Here is a 23,661-nt window from a genome sequence, read left to right as displayed (position 1 = left end):
GACACTACTTACAAGATTTGCTTTATTTGTCATATTCAAAAGTTTAATGGGAATACATGTAAATGTACTCCTGCTTTCTTCAGCTTTTCATTATATTTAGTGAATCCTTTCAATGAGCAAATCCAGGTCTTAAGCCTAGAGCATTTTCCCTTTTGTGTACTTAGTTGTTGCTTCTATCATATTTGTTTTGATTTCTTCTTAACTAAATCAAATACATGTAAATCAAGCTTCCTTTACTGTTCGCTGTCCTCTCACTTCACCTCACGTGCAGTTTGCCTTTCTTTATAGACTAACCTATAGGGAGGTGTATTTGTCCACTGTGTTCCCTGTGTCACTGACTCTGTTTTCCACAGTATCAGTTTTCTCTTCCTGGCTTAAAACACAAATTTAAATGTTCGTATTGCATGTTAGCTTCCTATCAGTATTTCCTTATCTCATCTTCCTTCTCTGGTTTCTGGCTGCAGTTATAGTTTTACCATAGGCTGGTTAGCCTGTCTCCTCTCTCATTTCTTTTTGTTTCACAGAATTCATTGTCTTTTTTTGTTACTGACAAATTAGCCACATTCTAAAATTTGAATGTTTTCAATAACAAATCTTCTGTAAGACTATCAATTTTCTCTGTATCTTGAATGTCGCGTTTTTGTTTTGTTTTGTATGTTTTGAATTTTTTTCTTCAAAATCCCATTTTTGTTTATTCAAACTTTAAATGAGCAGTGTTCTATCTAGCTTTAGGTTTATCCATAAATGTACAGGTGGACTCTTATTTGTCCTCTCACCATAGAGCTTGAAACCTTTAAAAATTCTTCAAAATATGTTAGAGAGGCAGGTGAAACTAATGCCACCACTCAATTTTCCACTCCCAGGTGAATTTTGTAGGTCTCTGCTAAACAGACGAGTAACCTTCTATCTGTCTTCAAACACCTAATAAGAACAATATTATTACTAGATTATTTAAATTAAAATGGATTCTTTTTCCTTGCCAGTAGTGGAGAATTTAAAAAGCCACAAAATCCAATGCATCTTTTCCCTCTGATTCCTTTTACCTTTTCTTTGTATTGTAAGATACTACATTTTATAAGCAGGATTCTATATTCCCTTACCCATGTTGCCTCAGAAGAAATTTTTGTGCTAGGATGGATGTAGAAAGAAAAACTCTGAGACATTATGAAACAACGTAAGGAGATAACCCGGAGATAGGGTCTTGAAATCCTCCAATATCTTTCTGATGTGCCTATCTTTTGTCTTAATCCTATTTGTAGAAATATCTCCTGAGTTCTGCCAGATCACAGACCAATATTTTTGTTCCTAGTGTTTTAGAATATTTATGCCTCTTTTGGTATTTAATGAGATGTTGGAGATGGGAAAATTGGATGGTACCTAGTTAAATACAACCTTAACATGAACATTTGAGGAATCCATACAATGTATCATGAGGTCTGTTCGATATTTATAGTTGTGTGGCCAGAGAAAGATGTATATAAATCATTCATAAATGGTTGGATGGTTTGAAAACTTATAAATTTAAACAAGGGGACAGAAGGAAACTCTAAAGAATGCCACCTAGACGAAAGACGAAGTTGAGGAAGCAATGAATGAGGCAGAAAAGGAGTAGTCAGGTTAATAGGACTAGAAGTGATGCTCTGAGAATAGAAAAAAAATTCTGCAAAGATAACTCCGTCTAAAAAGGTGAAATGCTTGGTAAAGAAGTAAGAGGGATGAACTCTTGAAAAGATCATTTAATTCGGGAATTGGTATGACATTGACCATCTTTGAAGAGGAACTATAACTCTCAATGGAGTTGGTTGAATTAATCTTTCTTGAAGAGAGAAGTGGAAAAAGTGAGAGGTGCTCTAGAAGGAATTTAGGTGAATGTCAGTTTTGTGCGTCATAGTGAATCATGGATAAGCTAACATCAGTAAGTAAAATTTACTTAAATGTTTAGTTGTTTTTATTTACAACAGAATACAATGCTTTCTTCCACAGCAACATTTAAAGAACGTTATTTTAAGTGATGGTAATTCATGCCTTAAAAAGCCTTTCAAATAATTTCATAGTTTAAAAATGATCTTAATCATATTAATATGCAAACTGATTCATATCAAATTGATAACTAAAATGTACAGGGGAAATCAAGCAAGCAATGCTTGTGGATATTTGCATTATTTTTGATATAAGGTAACCTATACATTTTGCTGAATATGCCTGACTTCATGAATTTAGTTTTTCATGAATCTTGAAATCACTTATTATTGAGCATATATATATTTTTGTTGTTGTTGTTTTAACAGAACATAAAGGAACAAGAAGGGATTTCAGAAGCTATGATAAACCTTGGCAATTAAGTGCAAAGAAGCCGAAAAAGTCAAAAAGTGACCTTGCTGTGTCTAATATTTCTCCACCATCACCAGAATCCAAATCATGTAAGGAAGTTTATTATTCAAAAGTTACTTAATATATGTAAGTCTGTGTTATTAACAAAATGAAGGAAAGGTAAAAATCAAAGCCAAACATTTGGCTGTTAATCCTAATGAATTTCATACTTATTTCAGCATTAACATTGAGCTCTTTTTATATCCACTCATTCATATTTTAAATCATGTGCAATTAATTATTTTAGACCATTTTGAATATACTCTTGTAAGAATGTCTGTTGCCTGGAGTGGGTCCCTTGCCTCTCGTGTCCAGTGCAGCATTGCATCATCTGTGGTGCAGCGTCCACCCTACATTTAATAAGGTACATAAGAGCAAATGAAATCTTTTAGAGCAGGGGCGAGGAAGATTTGTATTCAAAACATTTAACAACATTTTATGAAATCCTTCACCCATTACTTCCCTGAAGTCTTACTTACTATTTATTACTGAAGTCCCTATATTTATTTCTATTTTTACTTTATCTCTCTCTGTCTGCCTATCTCTTTCCCTCCCTCTCTCACTCCCTTCCTTCTTACCTCCAGAGGCTTGCTAATTTTATTTTGTTTATTTTTACATTTTTTTCCTTATCTTCACCCAAGGACATATTCATTGATTTAGAGAGAGGGGAAGGAAGGGAGAGGGAGAGAGAGAAACATCAGTTAGTTGCCTCTCATACATGCCCAACTGGGGACCGAAGCCACAACCAAAGCAGGTGCCCTGACTGGGAATTAATTCCGTGACCTCTCAGTTTATGGAATGATGCTTCGCACTGGCCAAAGCTGGAGGCTTACTATTTTTAAGGAGTCAGTCAGCACTGGAGGCCATCAACTTGAGGGAAGAATGCTGAAGGGCTGCTTATCCTACAGAGCCGGTGCTTCTTCCAGGATGCTGCCAGATCACAGAATGTTGCTGATGGTCTAGCATCTGATGATATCTCTTTCTGTTCAGGTGGTCTACTGCCAAGCTCTTGTTCCACCTGACTGTTAGCTTTTTAAAGCAAAATTAATAGCAAAGTGAGTTTTTATAGTATACATAGAGATTATATATGTGACAATGAGAATATAATTAGAAATATATTGTCAAAATATATTAAATTGAAAAATGTGTATATATTTATATATATATATAAAATTATTCCTGAAATAATAGAATATCTTTTGAACTTATACAGTGATAGGTTAAAGATGATTATTGTAATATGTAAAGCAACACTACAAAGTACAAATGGCATAAATAGAAATTCAGTAGATGAGTTAAAATGGGATACCCAAAGAAAAATATGATTTATCTTTCCAAAAATGGCAGGAAAAGAGGAACAGAGAAATAAAGAACAGACTGGAAAAATAGAAACAAATACCAAAATGGTAGGTTTAAGTGCAAACATGTCAATAACTATAATAAATGTAAATCTACTAAACAATTCAAAAGCAATAATTTACAAGCTAGATTTAAAAAGTATAGATTGTTTACAAGATGCATTTTAAACATAAAGATACACACAGTTTAAACTACTAAATATAAAGAAACTTTAATGGCTATGGTAATGTCAGACTAAGTAGAATTCAAGGTGAAGGATATCACTGGAGATCCAGAGGACCCGATGACCAAGTTCCCAATGACATGGAAAAATAAGTTTACAGAACTAGAGTAAAATACAGACAGATACAATAAAGAGACCAAAAAATGGGTAAGTATATGAAAGTGTTGAACACTATTAACAACTTTGACGTATTTAGGACACTACTCAGTGAAGATAGAATATATGTAATTCTCAGTGCCACATGGAATATTCATCAAGGTAGACTGTATGCTGTACCATAAAAAATGATTGAAGTCATATGGAGTATGTTTGCTGCCAAAATTGTACTAAAGTCAAATTAAGCCTAGAAACTCCCCTGCAAATATTTCAAAATTAACATATTTTTAGATAATCCATGAGCCAAGAACAAAATCACAAAGGCAATTAGACAACATTTTGGGGAACAAAATATTAAAGTTTTCGGGATAAAGCTAAAGCAGAGCTCAGGAGAAAATCTATAGCTTTAAAATTCTGCTTAGAAAAAATAGTATGAAATTAATGATCTTGGCTTTCACTTTGAGAATATAGAAAATAATGACTTAAAATAAGCATATTGAGAAAATCATTGAGAAAATGAAATAAGAAAAATAATAATAGAAGTTGAGATAGGAAATAATAGAGAAAAATCTGTAATCCAACAGTTGGTTATTTGAAAAGATTAATAAAATAGATTAAAATATAGCAACACTGATTTAAAAAAGAAGAGAGAAAACCCAAATACAAATATCAGGAGGGAAAGAGAGAAGAAGACTACAGATTCTGAAGCCATTAAAAGATAATGAGGAGATACTTTGAATAACATTTTGCCAATAAAATTGACAACTTAGAATAAAAGTATGAATTCCTTGACAGACAGAAATTACCAAAACTGATTCAGGAAGAAATAGAAATATTTAAATGTCCTACATCAATTTTAAAATTTTTGAATTTATGATTAAACAGTTTCCCACAAAGAGAACTCCATGCCAAGATGGCTTCACAGGGGAATCCAAACATTTGAAGAGGACGTAATACCGGGAGGAGGAGAGTACATGTTCCAATTCATTTTGTGAGGCTTCCATAACCCTGCTATTAAAACAAGTTTAAAGGACATCACAAGAAGAGAAAACTAGAAGCTAATATCCCTCATTATCATAGGCATAAAATATTATCAAATATTAGCAGTTTTATTGGTAAAGTCATTTGACAGAAACAGTACATTTATTTTTAACCCATAGGTGGAAACTTTTGGTGGAGGTCACAGTGAGTCAGAGTTTGATTAATATAAGAAAGAATTGCCCCAAAGTCATCCTGCTCAGTATATTGTGGGCTGGCGTGTGGCAAGCTCCTGTGGACCAGTGAAGGATGCCATCTTCGGGGCACTGTGGTCAGCCTCCTGCCCTGGGGGTGGGCTTTGCCTCAGTGATGTCACAGACTCGCCCTCTCTCAGATTCTGTCACCACATATAAGTCATATGTTGTTACTATTCTGTTGTTTTCCATTTCTCCCCAGAATGTTTTTAAAAAGGTATTTAAAGTGTAGCTCTCAATTTTAAGATTAAGTATAACTAAGTTAGGTTTTTAATTCATCAAAAACCTATACAGATACTTCCATTTGGAGGCTGTGTCCTGCCATTATTTATCAGAACATCGTTAGAAATCACCAAACCCATACTTGATTAAACCATGATCATACTATAGCCTTGGTCATCCAAGATTTGGTTTTCTTGATAAATTGAGTATCATATATATGTATGTATATGTACATTTCAAATCATCACAAGCTACAAAATATTTAAAGAATGTTTCTTTAGTTACACTTGAAAGTCGCTGAGGAAAGTCTTGAGTGTTGTGTCAGTTCTCTTGTTTCATATGTCCTCCCTAAAATTCAATGTCTTAAAAAAACAACAATTTATAATTTCTCAGGGATCAGTGGGTTGGCTGGTTTGTTCTTCTGCGGGTCTCACCAGGGCTTGCCACGTTGGTACATTTAGTTGCTAGGTCTGCAAGCCCTGGGGTGATTTGGCAGCTGGTCACTTCTGGCCGTTATTTGGGAATGTTAATTGGGACTTATTTTTTAAAATCTATGCTTTTATTTTGTGGATTTAAAAAATAGAGAACTCTTGAGAGCATATGGTAATTTCCAGGAAATTGGATAATACAATGATGCAGATTAGAGAAATTGTTCAGTGAAGGTTTACAGAAGTGCCAGACAATTTTTTGAAGGCTGTGGTACAAACATAGTTTTGTCTGATTCCTTTTCTGAGTTTCTCTCCCCCACGCCCGGGCTTGTTCCCAGAGGCCCCCTGGGGAGTGACCTGTGGGGGAACAGCAGGAGGCCTGGAAGTCTTTTCTAGAGCCATTGAGCATGGTCACTCTGTCCACTGTCCACGGCCTGAACACCAGGGTGTTGATGTTGGCTGACATCTCCACCACAGGCCCCTTAAACAAACAAACAAACAAAAACAGAGGAAGCAGTTGCATTCTATTTTTAAATTTTAGGTTCATTTAAATTACAGAAATAATATTTGCTTATTTTGACAATTGAAAAAATACAGGCATGTATTAATAGAGTCTTTTTTCCTTCTGTCCACTCAAATTCTACTCCCTCAGAAATAGTTTGTATCTTTTCACAGGTTGCATTTTTTACATCTTTTTCTTTGTGTCAACTAACAAAATATGAGTTGACTTGCTTCATACAACTGGCTTTAAACTGTTAACATAAGTAATTTTATTTTATCATTTTGAAATGCATTGTGGACATATCTCCATGCTAATAAACTTAGGTCTAAGTTATACTTTTTAATAAGTGCACACTGTATCATAGTGTGAATGTGCCTTAATTTATTTATCTCCTGTTGATTTAAATTATTTCTAGACTTTCGCAGCCAACAACTGCTAAAATAAACAAATTAGTATCTTGTACTTCCTAAAAAATAAACAGCCTTATAATTTATACGTAAGTATAGGTGCTTTTATTGCTTTATTATAATTTACCAGACATACGATCGGTGGGTCACAGGGTCAGTATATCTTTTATTATAATAGTTATTGCCAGATTACTTTTTAAATAGGTGGCAGAAAAGATATTTCAACAGTCTGTCTTTCCTATAGCTTTACAATATAAATATTAAAAAATTTATTTTACTTACATTTATCAAAACAAAAATATGTATGGCTTAAAAAGTAAAGTGGTTAAGTTCTACAAGACAATAGTGTTTTTTCTCCTTTGTTCTGCTTCTAATGTGGAACCACTTTGAACTGTTTTACAAGTTGCTTTTGGTACACTAGTCTAGATATCTAAACATACAAGGTACTTAGTATGGTTCTCCTTTACTTTTTATTTTATTTATTTATTTATTTTTAGAAAGAGGGGAAGGGAAGGAGAAAGAGAGGGAGAGAAACATCAATATGTGGTTGCCTTTCATCCCCCACTACTGGGGACCTGACCTGGCCCGCAACCCAGACATGTGCCCTGACTGGGAATTGAACCAGTGACCCTTTGGTTTGCAGGCAGGCACTCAATCCACTGAGCCACACCAGCAAGGGCTCCTTTACTTTTTAAATTTGAAGCACTATCTCTTGACCTCCTTCTAAGAATGTGTGCTTTATACCCAGACCACATCTCAGCATCCCACTACAGTCACACAGATGTTTCAAATGTTGGTTGAATATTTACTCTGCATTGATATAAGTAAAATGTTTATTAGCTTTTTTTCACAGTATAGACATAAGATGTCCAACTGTTAATGTATTATTAGTTGACTATTAATTAGAATTAATAATTGACTGGTTTTCTGTTTGTTTTCTATGTACCCATCATTAATGCTTCACCAAATCCTTCATTAAAGTATTACACACTCTCAATACGATGAGGCACATCAAGTAATCCCAACTTCAGTCTTCTCTCATATTTTATACTTTGTTTTATTTGAAAGATGTTAGATCCCGCTCTCCTGTAGCCCTCTGTCCTCTTGCTCCAGTCTTGGCTCCTTGGTCTCTAGCTGCTTTCTCAGCTGAGCTGTCTCCCAAGACTGTTCCTCACTGTTGTCTGGGGATCTCTTTTCCTTTTTCTTATGGAGAATCACTGACTCCCTGAGTCCTGAGTCTTTCCACTTACCATTTTGGTGGAGCATCTCCGCCAGGAGCTTTCTCGGGGCAGGTGGGGCCGGGGTGGGGGGGAAGTGCTTGCAAGATAAATTTTGAGTCTTTACAAGTATCTTGATTGGGCCCGTAGTTGGGTATAAATTCTAAGTTGAAAGTAACCTTCAGTTGAAATTTTGAAGGAATTTCTCCCATGTCTTCTGTGGAGAAGCTTGCTATTGAGAAGTCTGATGACAATTTGATTTGCTGTTTTTGTCTCTGAGAGCTTTTAAGATCTTTATTGCCACTGTTGTAAAATTTAGTAATAATATGCCTCAAATTATACTGGACATTCAGTGAAGTCTTCCCATTTAAAAAAGAAAAAACAGTACTTTTATATCCTTATCACTTTGTCGTTAGTCCTACGTGATCGATGCTTTTATGCTTAAATGGTCTGAAATGTCCACTTTCTAGGGCATCTCTCCCTTCAGGGCGAGGTTTCAGTATTCTCTAGCTTGCTAAATTTGTGTACCACTCATCAATCCATTTCGTATCTTCCAATAAACTATGATGCTATTTCTGGCTTAATAATGGCTTCTCTCCTTGTTTAACTAATTCTTTGACTAAAAAAATCAATAAAAATTCCTTTACCATAACATAATTTTAGTGAGAGTTTGGAATTTGGAGGGAAATGAAAGTAAATACAGTTATATTAGAAGACAACAATAATGTCTTAGAAATATTTACTAATTGCTGATGAAGTCAGTGATCATCTTTAAGCTGCTAAAACATAAACAAAATCTACTTTACTTGTATGTTTTCCTTAAATTATAAAAATTATTAGCTTTGAACCAATACTAGAATTTTCTTTTTTCTATAAACATCATCACACTTGTTCATTTAAAACATTTCTTAAAGGCAGCTTTATTACTTCCCCACTGCTTGCTCACAGAAAAACCATTTCCAAGATTAACAGTTTTATTCTGTACAGCAATCTTGATCCATACAGTCTTTCACATTATTATGAACAGTAAGTTTTTTATCACTACGTAGCATGCTTCTGAAGTAATCATTTTTTTTAAATGTAGTGCCAAGGTCAGTAGATCATCCTAAGTGGAACTGGCGAACTAAACCAGAAAGCCGTGATTTTGATGAATTGAACCACATCCTTCAAGAGAGCAGGAAGCTGGGAAAAGCCCTTGAGAAGCTCTCTCGAAGTAAGTTCAGTTACTTAATCGTAATTGAAGTTCCTAACCAATATTAAAGTAGAAACGTTCGTTAATATTGCCAGTAACCCATTTTTAACATCCTCATTCAAATTCTGTGAGAGGTTGAGGAGTTCTAAGTGCATGAGATTGGGACTAAGGATTGATCTTGCATGCTACACAGAATCACGGGAATACTGGTTATACAGAGTAGGCGGAGCTATAGACTCCCTCACCCCCAAGGTTATTTGACTGTCTCCTTCTACAGTTTCTGTTACTGCAGTCAAGTGTACACTTAATGGTATCCATTCTTCTCTTCTGAACCCTTTTATTTAGTGTCATTTTAATGAAAAAACATACCTATTGCTTCCATGAGGTTTTAAAGTGTCTACATTTCTCAAGGATAGTAACTGGGACAGATTCTTCTCAGAGTCCTTTCCGAGCCTGACACAGTACCTTGTAACATACTTTTTGTAAAAGCAGTGGTTCTGTAATCCAAGGGCCTAGGTTAGAGGTTTTGCTCTGCTACCTACTATTTACTTTGGGAGCAAACAATGATAAAGTGAGTTTTCAGTTTACTGCTATTTTGTGTGTATGAAAAGACTCTTATCCTATTAATGTGTCAAAGGCTTATATTAATATGTATAAATCTTGATGCCATAGAAACTTTTGTTCATATCAATTAGCCTATGGCAAAAATCAGTTTCATTATATATCAGTTTGCTTAAAGTTGCAGAATTTGTCAGTGCCATCAGGTGAGGACTAACTATATTTCACATTTAGACAGCATATGCTTTTGGAACAAATGCCTAAAACATATCTAAACTCAGATATCTCACTGCCATGCTAAATTTCAATGTAACAGACTAGATCATGCCTCCCAGTTCTTCTGCCTGCTGTGCCTCAGACAGTGGTACCCTCACTTACCTAGTCACCTAACTGGAGCCCTCTGTACTCCTCTCTCCTCCTTTACTGTTCAAAATTAATTCTTACCAAATCTTGCTCATTTTCCTTCTAAAATCTGTCTTGGGCCTGATTCCATTCTCCAGCCCTATTAGTACTCCCCAGTTCACATTCTCAATGACACCGACCAGATCACTGGCTAATCCATTTAACGTGTTCCCCGTCATTCCTGCCCCACGTTAGGAAAAATAGGTGCAGTTCCTGCCCTTACTGAGCTTGCGTCTGCCTAGATGGCCATGACCTTATGGTGGGGGAGTCTCAAGGCCAAACTCCCGTGGCTTCACACAATACAAGTACTTTCTCACTCAGGGGATAGCCTGTGGAGTGAGCCAGGGGTGCAGACTTCTTCCATTTGTTATGCTGCCATCTTCAGCGCAAGACTTCTAGTGGTCCTCCCGAAGCAGAAGGAGAGTAGAGGATCATGGGGGGAGTTGGAAACACGGCCTTACATCTGCCCACATTCCACAGCCAAGAGGTGGGGAGTCTGGGAAATGCAGTCTAGCTTGTGTGCCCAGGAGGACTCTTGAAACGATTTGGGCAACAAGTAACTGTCTTGTCCACACTCTTAACTCACTGCCCTCACTGCCCTCATTTCCGTCAGTGTGATGGATCTGCAGTGAAAACCTGACACTCACTTGTTATAGATATTCAGTGGCTTCCTGAAATCCCATAGGAGGTGCTCGTGACCTGGCCCTTAGTCGTCTCTCTAGTATTACCTCTTATGCGTCTCAGGTTAGGTATGCACCAGCAGCACAAGAGTTTTTGAGCCTCACTGATGTTCTTCATTTTGTGTGTTTGCTTATGCTGTCCCTGTGCCCTGAAACCTCACCCCACTTCCCTCCACTGCTTCCATTTTTCCCAAGCGAAACTCTATGGTGCTCTTTAGCCTCAGCTGAAAAACGACATCCTCCAAGCTGATTTCTCTGTTGCTGTCCTTCTCTGGATGGAATTTGGTGCCTGTCTTTTCATGCTTCTATACTTCTCCCTGAACATACTTATCTGCTATTATTAAATTTTCACTTATTCCTCTCTCTGGACTTGGAGCTTCCTGGGGACAGGGCCCTCTGAGCCTGGACTCTCCAGCGCAAAGCACAGTGACTGGTGCATTAGTCAGTCTGGATTTGAGGGGTGGGCATGACCTCTGGTTTCAGTTCTTCCGAACGCTCTTCTCTGAGAATCTACCCTCACTCTTTTATCACTGCAGACCCCCTTCTTCTCTGAGTGTGGGCCTCTGATACGAGATTACGTATGTTTTGGTGTTCATAGATACGATATCTTTAGCTTTTATGGTGGCTTATCTATTGGGAAATTATGCTTAAAAATAAATAGGTAAGTCGGTAAGTAAACAAATAAATTAAAAGCTGAAGAGCAGCTGTTCCCTACTATGTGACATTGCTCAACGCAACCCTCTGCTCGAGATGCACTCCGGGCAGCCGGGCCTCTGGTGCTTCTGGAGCCTGATGCCTTTGCTACTTCTGGCGGATTTCTCTGAAGTGAGGCAGCGATAGGATGAGAATCGTCAGTCCATCCAGACAGTGGTCTGTGGATTGCAGTTCATGTGAAAACACTGACTGGGGCTTTACCAGGGACAAGTGGCCAGCTGTTGGGGGAACAGTGGACAGATATTTGTGTTCCATGGCTGACAATAGCAATCTGGACTCAGCCAAGAAAAAAAAAGGACTTTCTGAGTTCACCAGACAAAAACACACCTGAAAAGTCTTGTTTGACAAACAGCCTGAGAAATTAGAGCAGCAATTTTCAAGCTTTTTCATCTCATATCACACATAAAGTAATTACTAAAATTCTGTAGCACATCAAAAAATATATTTTCTGCCGATCTGACAAAAAATAGGTATAATTTTGATTCATTTACACTAGACGGTTATTGTTGTGTTGACTGTTGCCATTGTTTTTTAATTTAACAATCTAAAGGGAAAGAGGTCAGTGGCCCTGACTAAATAGTCAGGTATTGCATGTTTTAACAATTCTTGTGGCACACCGGTTGAAAATCGCCGAGTTAGAGGATAACAGCCCATGAGTGAAAATGGAAGCAGATAATGTAGCAATTATTTGTTCATTCACCCCACATTCGTTTAGCTAGTCTCTGCACATTTATGTGGGAATACAAAGATGGATACTACATGCACCCAGAACTCAAATTTACCTTCAGTAGGGGAGGTATTTGTGAAAAGAAGAACTTCAGAGACTTGTGGAAAGTGCTTTAGGAAAGCTGAGGGGGGCATAGAAGAGCCCCCATGGGGGGCTGAGGGCCAAACTGATGGAGGATATACCTGAACAGAGAGTGGAAGGATAAAAGGTAAAAGGAGGGTGAGATGTGCCGTGGGGAGGGATGTTCCGGGCAGAGAGAGAAGCACGTGTGTAAGAAGGTATTCCAAGGAAAATAAAATTTTGTATTGTTGATGTATAAAGGGTGCAGCTGGTGATAAAGGCAGTGAAGATGGAAGTCTTGGTAGCAGGGGTCGGGGTGGGGACTTTTATGCCACAGGGGTTTATAGCCTCTTTGACTACTGTGATATGATAACATTTCTTTAAGGCCTCAGTTCAGTGTCTGGGAAGACCACGTGTGCTGGCATCAAGGGTCCCACAACCAAATCCTGGGCCCTTCTCCCTTACAATGTGTGGTAACAACCCGCTCACCATATTTTCCCTTGCGTATTTTGTGTTCACCAACGTTCCGGAGTTCCTATACACTTTGAAAATATTATCTTAAAATATCATGGCTTCTAAAAGTTAATGAGTAGCTGTGAATGCTGTGCTAGGCGCTAGAAGTACCCTGGTACTCATTGCAAATGGCTCCCACTGGAGCTTCATGTTTCTGTAAAGAAGTGTTTCTTTAAAGTTCTTCCAACTTCTTTTAGTCAATTTAAGCTTTGATTACATATGAAATAACAAAAAATGAAAAGTGCCCTAGGTAATTTGGCATTGAAAACAGGGAGCAGAAAGAAATATATATAATAGAATGGAGATTTATTTAGATAATTTATTAGGCAAAATCATCAAAATATGTAAATGTTAGAAAATATAACAATAGGTATGTGGACAAAACATGTCAGACCAAATGCTTGGAACAGTGAGAGGCATGATTCCTACTCCAAGGCAAGATTTCCATTTACCTAGTTTAAGTTTTATTCTGGGACCTGTAATTGTCTAGTACATTAGTATGTGTTCATAACAACTGTTTCTTCATCGCCATTTTCCACTGGTGACGTTTCTTGACTCCTCAGAACAACTGCCGGTAGTTGTTAAAGTTGAGAGTGACGGGCAGTGGACGAGGCTCCGAGGAGCAAGCTCGGGAGTGATGATGGGCAGGTTCTACGTGACGCAGCCTTTGACTATTCAGAGGCCTTTGACCTGCTTGCTAGTTCTTGCCTACGGTCTAGCCAGGTAAAATATTATGGCTATCTTTATGAATAGTGGATTTATAAACTGAGATGTAAAAGAAGTTTAAAGATCAACTGATAGCTTTCTAAAAATTTAATGAAAAAACATTTTATGCAAGCCCAAGCACATTGATGTAAAAAGTTTTAAAAAATCAAGAGCATTTCAGATGATGAAATCATGAGTTATATAATTCCAGGTATCTATGACTTTGGATGAAAAAGATAATTTTGTTTTATATATCTACTATCTCCCTATTTTAAAATAGATTAAGTATTAAATATTTATTTTTAAATAATATATTCATTTTAATCTTGAATTTGAATTGGAAAGAAATGTTTCCATTGTATTAAATATATATTTGATTTTTATAAACTGGAATAATTATTAATATATTGTAGACTGTGACATAAACCATTTGGTGTTCTATAAAATTCTTACATTCTGTTGAAATCTGAGTTATTCCAAGTGCCCATTTATAACTTTATATATTTCTAAACCCAAACATTCATAAAAATGTACTTATGTTAGGCCTGTATCAAGGTTTATAATTTCTCAGAAAACTTCGGGGTCTCTTAATGATGTCACAAATACTCCCCGCTGCGAGTCCATTCTGTCTGAGTTCCCCCCGGCGCACAGTACAGACACTGGCCAGCTGCAAGCTTCTCATTCCTGAAGCCCTCTCTCCTTTGTTTGTAGTCCTTGAATAATTGTTAAGCTTAGGGTTACCCCAAATTCCCAGACTGGTAACTAGACTCCCTTTTAGTGCGGTAACACATAAAATTATTAGCTACCAATAATTTTTACCAAAAGAGAATTTCATAGAATATTGCTGTGAAGAATGAGTCTTGAATACACCTGCATGTCTAGTTTTATCTACACGGGGAAGACTGGTGCCGTTCACTGAGGTAAATGAGTTACTAGGTGAGTGGCGTGGGAGCGGTCTGGGGACCCAGAAAGCATCCTCCTCAGACACTCTGTTCCTGAGCACGTGAGAGGACCCTTACGCAGGCATATTTCCTTGAGACTGTGTTCAGTTTCTCTTTAAAAACCCAGCTCAGTCTATGGCCACACCACCCTGGACACGCCCGATCTCGTCTAATAACCCAGCCCATTCTATCTTGCACTTTATAGTCTGTTGAACTTTAGCCTCAATCCTATTCTTATTTTCTCTGTGTTGCCTTGGACTCCAGACTCGAGATCTTTCCTTGTCTCTTTGCCCACCCCACACTAGGGTTTGACACCATATTCCTGTGTCCTATGCCCCAAACCCGGCAGCTGGTCACACCAGCTCCAATGCCTGGCCACAGTGCCTGTGTACAGCATCAGGCACAACATCACTCAAAAAAAAAAAAAAAGGGAGAAGTGATATGAAGGGAGAGTGTTGTGTGTAACCTGACATGACTGAAATGCCCAGAGGAATTCAGCAACTCACTCAGGAGGAGAGTCTATGCTGGAGAGAGAGATTTGTTAGCTATCACCGCACGGAGAAATAGATGTCGGTGGTATGCGTTAGATAACCGAGGGAGGTGTATCAGCCGAAGAGAAAGACAGCTCAGCAAAGAACCCTTGGCATTTCGGGAAAGGGCTCCCTCCAAAGAAGAGGATTCCTGTGAGGAGACAAAGCAGGAGAACAGAAAAGAGAGGACAGCATGTTAAGAAAGAGAGTGAGCTTAACAGTGTCTATCATCACAGAGAGAGAAATTTGAGGACTAGATTTTTGGAGCACAACAATTTTGGAGAAATGGTAAAGATAGGAATTAAAATGGTATCAGTGAGGAATGTATGGATGATAAGCAGGGGAGTTGTGAGGAAGGATTATTTATCCATTGGCTTAAGAAACTGTCAGTCTAGGAGACTGTGGGACAAACCCCTGAAGCTCCCTAGTTAGTGTGATCATCTGTGAAATAAGGGAATTAAAATAAACGATCTGCAGCCACCATTCTGCCTTCATATTTTCTCACTGTAGGAGTCTAAATCAGTCCATACGCAGGAGTGGAATTGTAACGGGCTAAGTTGTTCTTGCTTGTCATTCTAACTTAAAGCCTACATCCCTGCAATTACCCCCGCGCATTAGCTCCACATCTGACAACAAGCATGCTCCTAGGTTTGTTTATCATTTGGATTGTTTCAGCATTTCATGCTGTCACAGTTGACTTAAATTCCTAACTTGTTTTCATTAGTACAAAGGATGGACCACATTATTTTGAAGCACTAATAAAAAGAAAAAATAGAATGGAAAACACACTAGTTTTCCAAATAGAACTTTTGTCTTTGTTTTTAACTTTAGGTTATTAAATATTGCTTCTAAAACATTTTTATAAATCTCTTTTGAATTCCAGGTATTGCAATTTCAGATGAACTTGATAAGGTAAGTTGAACTATATACATCTAATAAAAAGTACATATAGAGTATAGATTTCAATCCATGGTCTAAATGAAAAATTTTTTGAAACATAAAATGTTCAGTTACAGCTTATTTGGTGCTAATGTTTTAAATCTTTTAAAGTTGTATGCTTAGATGTTTTTAATGAAAGTTACTATATGAAATTTAAAATATCACTTATCCTTTTGAGTTAAGGATTTTTGAGTTTGGCTAGAGAAAATGGAATCACTGTAATTATTAAAAACTATATTAAAACAAAATCTAGTAATATTTATTATGTAAATGTGGATTCTGCTTGTATTTTGATGATTGATGATCTTATTCTTTTTTGTAACTACCCTTTGTAAACCTTACTCGGTATGGATTTTTTTTTTTAATTTTAAGATGCCAAGGGAATCTTGCTCTGGGGTGATAGTTTTGACGGTGGTGAGAAGTGATATGATTGGAGCGTATTTTAGCAGTAGTATCAGTGCAGCTTGCTGTGGGTTGGATCTGGGGAGCTGACGAAGAGTCAGTGGAGATTCTTAGTTGTGGGGGATGAGAAACTCAGTGAGCTGTGGGGCCATTTGCCAAAATTAGGGACACAGGTGAAGGAGCAGATTTGGCAGGTTGGAGAGTTGTTCTCTTTTGGGTTATTTTGAGTTGTCTGCCAAACATGTTCCTATGAGTTGTGGCTCATAAGAAAGATTTGATTTCGTGTTACATGTTTAGGCATCACTGGAATAGAAGTTTTCTTCTCTTTTTTTATTCTCAGGGCTCCAGTCTTCAAAATTATAGAAGATCCCCAAAAGCTTTGCTTTATGTAGATTATATGTATTAATACTTGCCATGTTAAGAATTAAAACTCATAGAAGTTTTTACATGAATTTATTTTTAAAAAGCAATGACAAAACCACTACATTAACAAAAATGCTTGTATGAAAAAATATTTTATTTTCCAAAATAAGGTATTTGTGAGAAAGTTACATTATTTACAGTTTTAAAAGTCTCTTTAATGTCTTGATTAATTGAAAACTGCTGAATTTTCATATCTGATTCTTCATTCAGTCTGTTGTGATATGTTGTTTTAGATGAAAAAAATTTGACATGAGACATATATAGTTGGAAAAGGGAGAAGCACCTAGAAATAGCCATCAGTATTTGGTGAACATTGATACAAATATCTTTCTAAACAGAAAATGTGTTGAATTTGGCTTAGTGGCTAGATAAATAGAAAGAAGATGGTAGAAAGTATTGTATAAAATTGGAATCATATTCTATAATCATGATATTTTAAAATAATAATCTATAATGTAATAGTTATATTACTTTTATATAAACAATACTGAGCATTTTTACACTCCAAATAGGAATATACCTTTTGAATTTTAATAAAAATACTTATGTTAGTTCAAAAAATTGATTTTTGTACTCTCATAGCTGATTTTCAAGAGTACCAGATAATACCAAAGAAACACCAGCTCCCAGACTCCCAGCCCCCATCCTTCGCCCTCCTGGACCAGCTGAGGAGGAGAGGGACAGCCTGCCCCAGGGCTCCCTCTGGTGACCACTAAGCTCACAATTTTTCATTTTCCTCAGTAAGAAAAAGGGTCTCAGGCAGGTACTAAAACAGTAGTTAAACAGAAAGATTTACAGTTTGTGGTGAGCTAACACCTATGTCTTTAATGTAATCATAAGAATAAATGCACATTCTTCCTTTTAATCTTTCCTTAACAATTTGGGGTGTCCACTAAAGATACATTTTTCTTAACCTTTATAATATACTGACCTGTTACTGTCATTTCATTGAAATTACTTCTTCTGTGACCTTTAAAATTAGTTTATGAATTCTGAAAAAGATAAGAATTGTTAATTCTACTGCAGATGGAAAGATAGAACAAGGCTGATCATATTTTTAATCCTTTTTTTTAAATTGTGTGAATTTTATCAATGTCTTACTGTTTAGCCACCATATCATTTTTTAATTACTGCTATAACAAATTAAAACAAGACGACTTATTATCTTATAGTTCTGTAGTTTAGAAGTTCAACATGAGTTTTCTGGGGCTAAAGCCCAGCTGTCATAGGGCTGCATTTTCTCCTGAATTTCAGGGAAACCCATTTTGGTTTGGTTTGGTTTGATTTGATATTTCTGCCTCTTCCAGCTTTTAAAAGCTGGCTCCTTCCTTGGTGTATGGCCCCTTTTCTACATCTTCAAAACCAGCAATGTCTCATCTCTGTCTTCAGGCTGGGAAAGCTTTCCACTCTTACGGAACCATGTAATTAGGTTGGGGCCCTTCAGCTAATCCAGATACTCTCCCTCCCCCATTTTAACATATTTAGCCTTAATGATGCAAAGTTCCTTTTGCCATGAAATGTACCATATTCACAGGTTTGGGTAGCAGGATGTGGACATATCTGGAAAACCATTATTATCCTGTCAGCTACTACACAAATCTAGATGGTATTACCTTTCATATCTACATATAATATTTTAGACTCCTACCATTCCCATTCATCCTTCAAATGCCATATGGTAGACATGGCTGGTGCCTACTAGGGCAGAGTGACCCATCCTTCAGCTGTGTGTATTGGTGCTTGTGGGCTCATCCATCACCTGAGGATGGGTTTGACCTAGTGGGAGCTGTTGTGCCCAGGAATGCCTGGGTTGGCCTCAGCCAGGGATTGAAGGAAATAAGGCTCTGAGTTGTTACTCACATGCCAGAGCTTTCTTAGGGGATCGGGCTGAGAGCAGACTTTAGCTGAACCTTATCTTTGCCTAGCTTCTTCCCATTTCTCCCGATTCCTTCATTTTTTCACAGGTTTCACTTAAGAGACACTCACCCCCAGTAAATTAGTTTCTCAGCCTCTGGTTCTAGAGAACCCTACTTAAGACCTTCACTGGAGGAGTCTTTCTTAAACCAAATCCTGCTGAAAATTTTTCCATGACTCGCTGATACCTACCAAATTAAGTTCAAATTTCTTAAGACTAGAATCAACAGTCTCCACTGAAATCTATGTCTTATGCTTTATTTCACTCTTTTTCTTTATGAGTCTTTCCTGTACTCAACAAGGACTACTGTGAGGCAGCCAGACTCAGTACTTTCAGGCCATATTTTTATTTATTGCCACATTTTTGTTCATTGTCATCTGTCCTGCCCCGCCCCCCCAGTGTTTCCATCCTTCGAGTCCCAGCCTCCCCTGATCACTCTTTCTCATAGGGAACACAGCAACCACGTCACAAAGGACACTCCTTGTGTCACGGTCAAATTTTTTGTACTCTCCTTGGAAAAGTAGCCTGGTATTCTGGAAAAATCCACGGATAAGCCTTGGTTGAATCTTGGATCCTGCTGTTTACTAATTATGTAACTTCAGTAAGTTATTTATAGATGCTGAGCTTAAGTTTCATTCTTTGTGAAATGTAATGTTTTTAGTGACTATTAAAAATAACATCAGTTACTCTCCCAATCAAAAATAACTTCAGATTGCTAAAAACATCCAAAATATAAAGTAATTTAAAGAAATACTTGGAAAAATTGTTTGAAAGGGCAGAGGAAAAATATGAACCCACTGCACAAAAATGCAGTTCGACATCATTGTTTCAACTGAGCGTCCATCGAGCCTTTGTCATTTGGTGTTGGGGTCACCCATCGGATCACGGCAAACCAGTCATTTACAAGAAAAGCAGCTATTTCTGCTACTGGCCCCTAAGGAAAACATCTCCCACTTGTCCTCATGAAGTAGGTACTGCATAATGTGTCAGTAATATCCTCAAAAATATTCTTATATTTCTATGAACAAAATGATGCAATTAGGTGAAAAGGCAACTTTTGGAAAATGAGAAATATCTAATAAGAGGTTAATATTCAGAATACATAAAAGAACCTCCAACTCAACAACAGCAAAGCAAATACCCTGATTAAAAGTAGGCAAAGGACTTGAATAGACATTTCTCCAAAGATGATATACAAGTGGCCAAAAAGCATGTGAAAAGACGCTCAACATCACTAATCATTATAGACCTGTAAATAAAACTGCAGTGAGATACCACTCATACCCATCAGGATGGCTACTGTATAAAAACAAACAAAAAGAAAAACCCAGAAAATAGAAAGTGCCAGTGAGGATGTAGAGAAATTGCTCTTTGTTCTATTAGTAGGAATGTAAAATGTGAAGTTACTGTGGAAAACAATATGGCAGTTCTCAAAAACATCAAGACTGAAGTTAGCAGATGACCCAACAATCCCACTTTCCCACTTTGGAGTGTTTATCCACAAGAATTGAAAGCAAAATCTTCAAGATATATTTGCACACTGTGTGCATTGCATCATTATTCACAGTAGCCAAAAGGTAGAAGCAACCCCAGGGTGCATGTATGGATGACTAGATAACCAATGTGATATACACATCCAATGCAATATTGTTTAGTCTTAAAAAGATAAGAAAAAAACTAAGGAGTTCATCATCACCAAACCATTATTATATGAAATGTTAAAGGGACTTAAGACAAAGAAGAGCAAAACTATGAAAGAACAATAAAATAACAGTAAATACATATCTATCAGCAACTGACTCTAAAAACCAAAACAAGCAAACAAGAACAGAGACAGAATCATGGACACAGGGAAGGTTTTAACGGCTGCCAGATGGAAGGGCAGTGTAGGGGAAAGAGCGAAGAGATGAGGTGACTAAGAAGTACAAATAGGTAGTTACAGACTAGCCATGGGGATGTAAGGTACAGTTTGGGAAATGGAATTGCCAAAGAACTTATCCCCATGGCCCCTGGACATGAACAAAGGTGTGGGGATTGCCTGAGGGAGTGGGGAGTGTTGGGTTGGGGGAGAGCAAAGGGGGAAAGTCAGGACAACTGTAATAGCATAATCAGTAACATAATTAAAAACAAAAGGAAAAGAAATCCTGTCACATGCTACCATGTGGATGAACCTTGAGGACATGATGCCAAGTAAAATAAGCCAGCCACAGAAAGACACGTGCGGTCTGACTCCACTTCTGTGAGATGTCCAAAGTAGTCAGAGTCACAGAAGCAAAGGAAAATGATGGTTGCCAGGAGTGGGGTGGAGGTAGGAGTTCACAGGTTTAGGGCTTCGGTTCTGCAAGATGAAGGATACCTGCTTGGCGTTGGTTTTGCGCAGAGGTTGGTTGCATAGTAGCGTGAAGGTACTCGACATTACTCAACTGCATGCTTAAAAGTGACTAAGATGGTGAATTTTAAGTTACATTTTCTAACCACAATTAAAAATATATATTCTTACATGAATGAGATTGCTGTTTTTCATAGGAGTTCTTTGGATAATTTGGGTCGACCTAGGCAGATGTCATAAAGCAAAAGCAAAGTTCAGTTAGAGTCGTTCAGAACAGTGAATAAATAGGACAGGGCTCTGTGATGTTCTGCCTTCAGTAAAGGATACGGCTTATAGTATTTAGACTCATGGACGGTCTACATACTTTTGAACAACTCAGCAGACTGTGCTGGTTCAGGGAGGTTAATAAGCTACCAGAGGTTGTACAAAGAAAGTAGAGGCGGAACACGGGCCCAGGCAAGTGCACTGCAGAGCCTGTGCTCCTCACCGTTGTACCATGTATATGGTCTAGGGGCCACTTTTCACCAGTGTGATGGATGCAAAAATAAGAGCTCATAGTTTCATATGTTCCCCTTTCCCACAGTAGAACTCACGCCCAGACAGACAGCCGATACTCCAGAGTCCTTGTTCTCGACCTCCCCAGTGGGTTATGCCAACAGGTTCCTGGTATAGTGCCTGGTGCAGAGTAATCACTCAATGATTGCTATTTTATCAGAAACTCTTAGTTCACAATGCCTACTACGCCTGCACTGAACCTTTGGTAAATGTTGAGTAAATAACTGGCTGGAACTAAAATAATTTTATTTCTCTAATTCAGTTCTACCTTTTGTGGCCTTTTATCGTTTTTCTCACTGTGAAGATACTTCCTGTGGACTGTGTTATTACATCAAAAGCTCTTAACTTGTTCTAATATGATGGTGACCTAAAAAGCCAGTTACGTAGTGTTCATGCTCAGCCTTTCAGTGTGGAAGTTGAATGCGTATGAGACCATGGAAAAGGCCAACGGGGCAGGCAATGATAGGTGTGTGTATGGAGTGTGACAGGTATGGTGCCCAGGGCTCTGAGCACACTTTCTCACTAGCACTGCCACAGTCCTGTGTGAAAGGTCTTCTAATCTCCACTGTACACACAGGAGAGTTGAAGCCCACAGAGTGTGGAAAGTTGAGCAAACTTGCAGGCATAGGTAATACACTGCAGAACTCAGGTTTGAGTACAAATTTAACTCCAGAACCCATTTTCTTAACCACTTTGTTATCTTGCCTCACTAAAAAGCTAAGTCTCAAAGAGAGCCTATTTGATATTATTTCACACTGGCTAATGTGTAACATTTAACTCTGGTGCTGACTTGATGTGCCGTGGACTCTGTAGCCACGTGACGGTGACCTCCCTAAGTATATCAGTGGAGGGATGAAATCTTAACTCCTTCAAAGTGAGGTGGTTTTTTTCACCGATAGCTTTGTTTCCCTATTCACTTTCCATTTCTACTAATTTCTTTCCAGGCAAACTATCTGGATTTTGGGGGGGGCTCAGTATTTGGAAAATGGATTTCTTATATGCAGTGGGACATACTGAAGTTATTATGGTGCTTTTGTCTTGCTTCTGTGTTGCAGAGCCTCTTGCCTGCCCATGTGTGTCTCATATGTGACCTACATGTGTATTACATGATATTTTTGGCAGCAGAGGAAAATCTGTAAAACTGCTTTATGTGCTGTGTTGGTTGTATGTTTGATTTATACCAGGTGGCAGTTCTAGTATTAAGGAAGACAGCCAGTAAGTAAGATTGTTGTCCGTGTTTTCTTTTAATGAACTTTGGAAAATGGCGATCAAGGAAAGATATTTGTGGTTTGCACCACAGACAAAGCTCAGTGACTCTAATGATAGGGCACTTCTAAAAATAGGGCATGAAAGACCTACAGTCCACTGAAATGAGCATGTGAGCGCATTGTTCCCAGAAAACAAAAAGCAAAATGCTTCTTTGAAAAAGATGCTCAGCCTTGTTCAAAATAAGAGAAATGCCAATTAAACACCACTGCTCACCTACTACATTTACAAAAACCCTGAAGTTTGTTAAAATACTCTGTTGGTGAGTCTGCTGGTCAGAATGCAAAATGGTACAAAGACAATGGAGAGAAAATTTTAATATCTCTAAAATTAAGTGCAGTTACTATTTGACCATATAATCCTGCTTCTCTGAGTCTATTCCAAGGACACACTGGCAAAAATAAGAAAAGATGTGTGCATGTTACTATACATTTGAATGGCAAAAGATTAAACAAATGGATGTTCATTAAAAGAATACTGAATAAATTATAGCTCACCCACCCAAAGGAGACTACAGAGGGATCCCCAAAATATATTGTTAAATGAAAGAGGCAAGAAAAAAATTATGTTTATAGTGTATTGCTTGATTAAGTACAATGAAGTGTAGATACAAATTTGCAAATATTAAAGTTTAAACAACAGTAGCAAAACCTACACTGTAATACACACAAACAATTTTAAAAAAGTTACATTATGTTAAGTGAAATAAGCCAGGTGGTGAGGGACAAATACCATATGATCTCACCTTTAACTG

The 23,661-nt window shown here is 37.5% G+C and overlaps 1 protein-coding gene across 1 annotated transcript in view; it reads left to right on the top strand.

The window, feature by feature from the left end:
• Window positions 1–23,661, top strand: part of C8H8orf34 (chromosome 8 C8orf34 homolog) — a 301,307-nt gene that overhangs the window by 68,697 nt on the left and 208,949 nt on the right. Inside the window, 3 exon segments of the mRNA XM_053929857.1 lie at window positions 2,289–2,420; window positions 9,141–9,269; window positions 15,962–15,990. Of these exon segments, the coding sequence (XP_053785832.1) occupies window positions 2,289–2,420; window positions 9,141–9,269; window positions 15,962–15,990 (290 nt within the window).

Source organism: Desmodus rotundus, chromosome 8 (genome assembly GCF_022682495.2).
Source record: "Desmodus rotundus isolate HL8 chromosome 8, HLdesRot8A.1, whole genome shotgun sequence".
In the NCBI taxonomy this organism is placed as follows: domain Eukaryota; kingdom Metazoa; phylum Chordata; class Mammalia; order Chiroptera; family Phyllostomidae; genus Desmodus; species Desmodus rotundus.
This window is presented reverse-complemented; position numbering and strand designations above follow the sequence as displayed.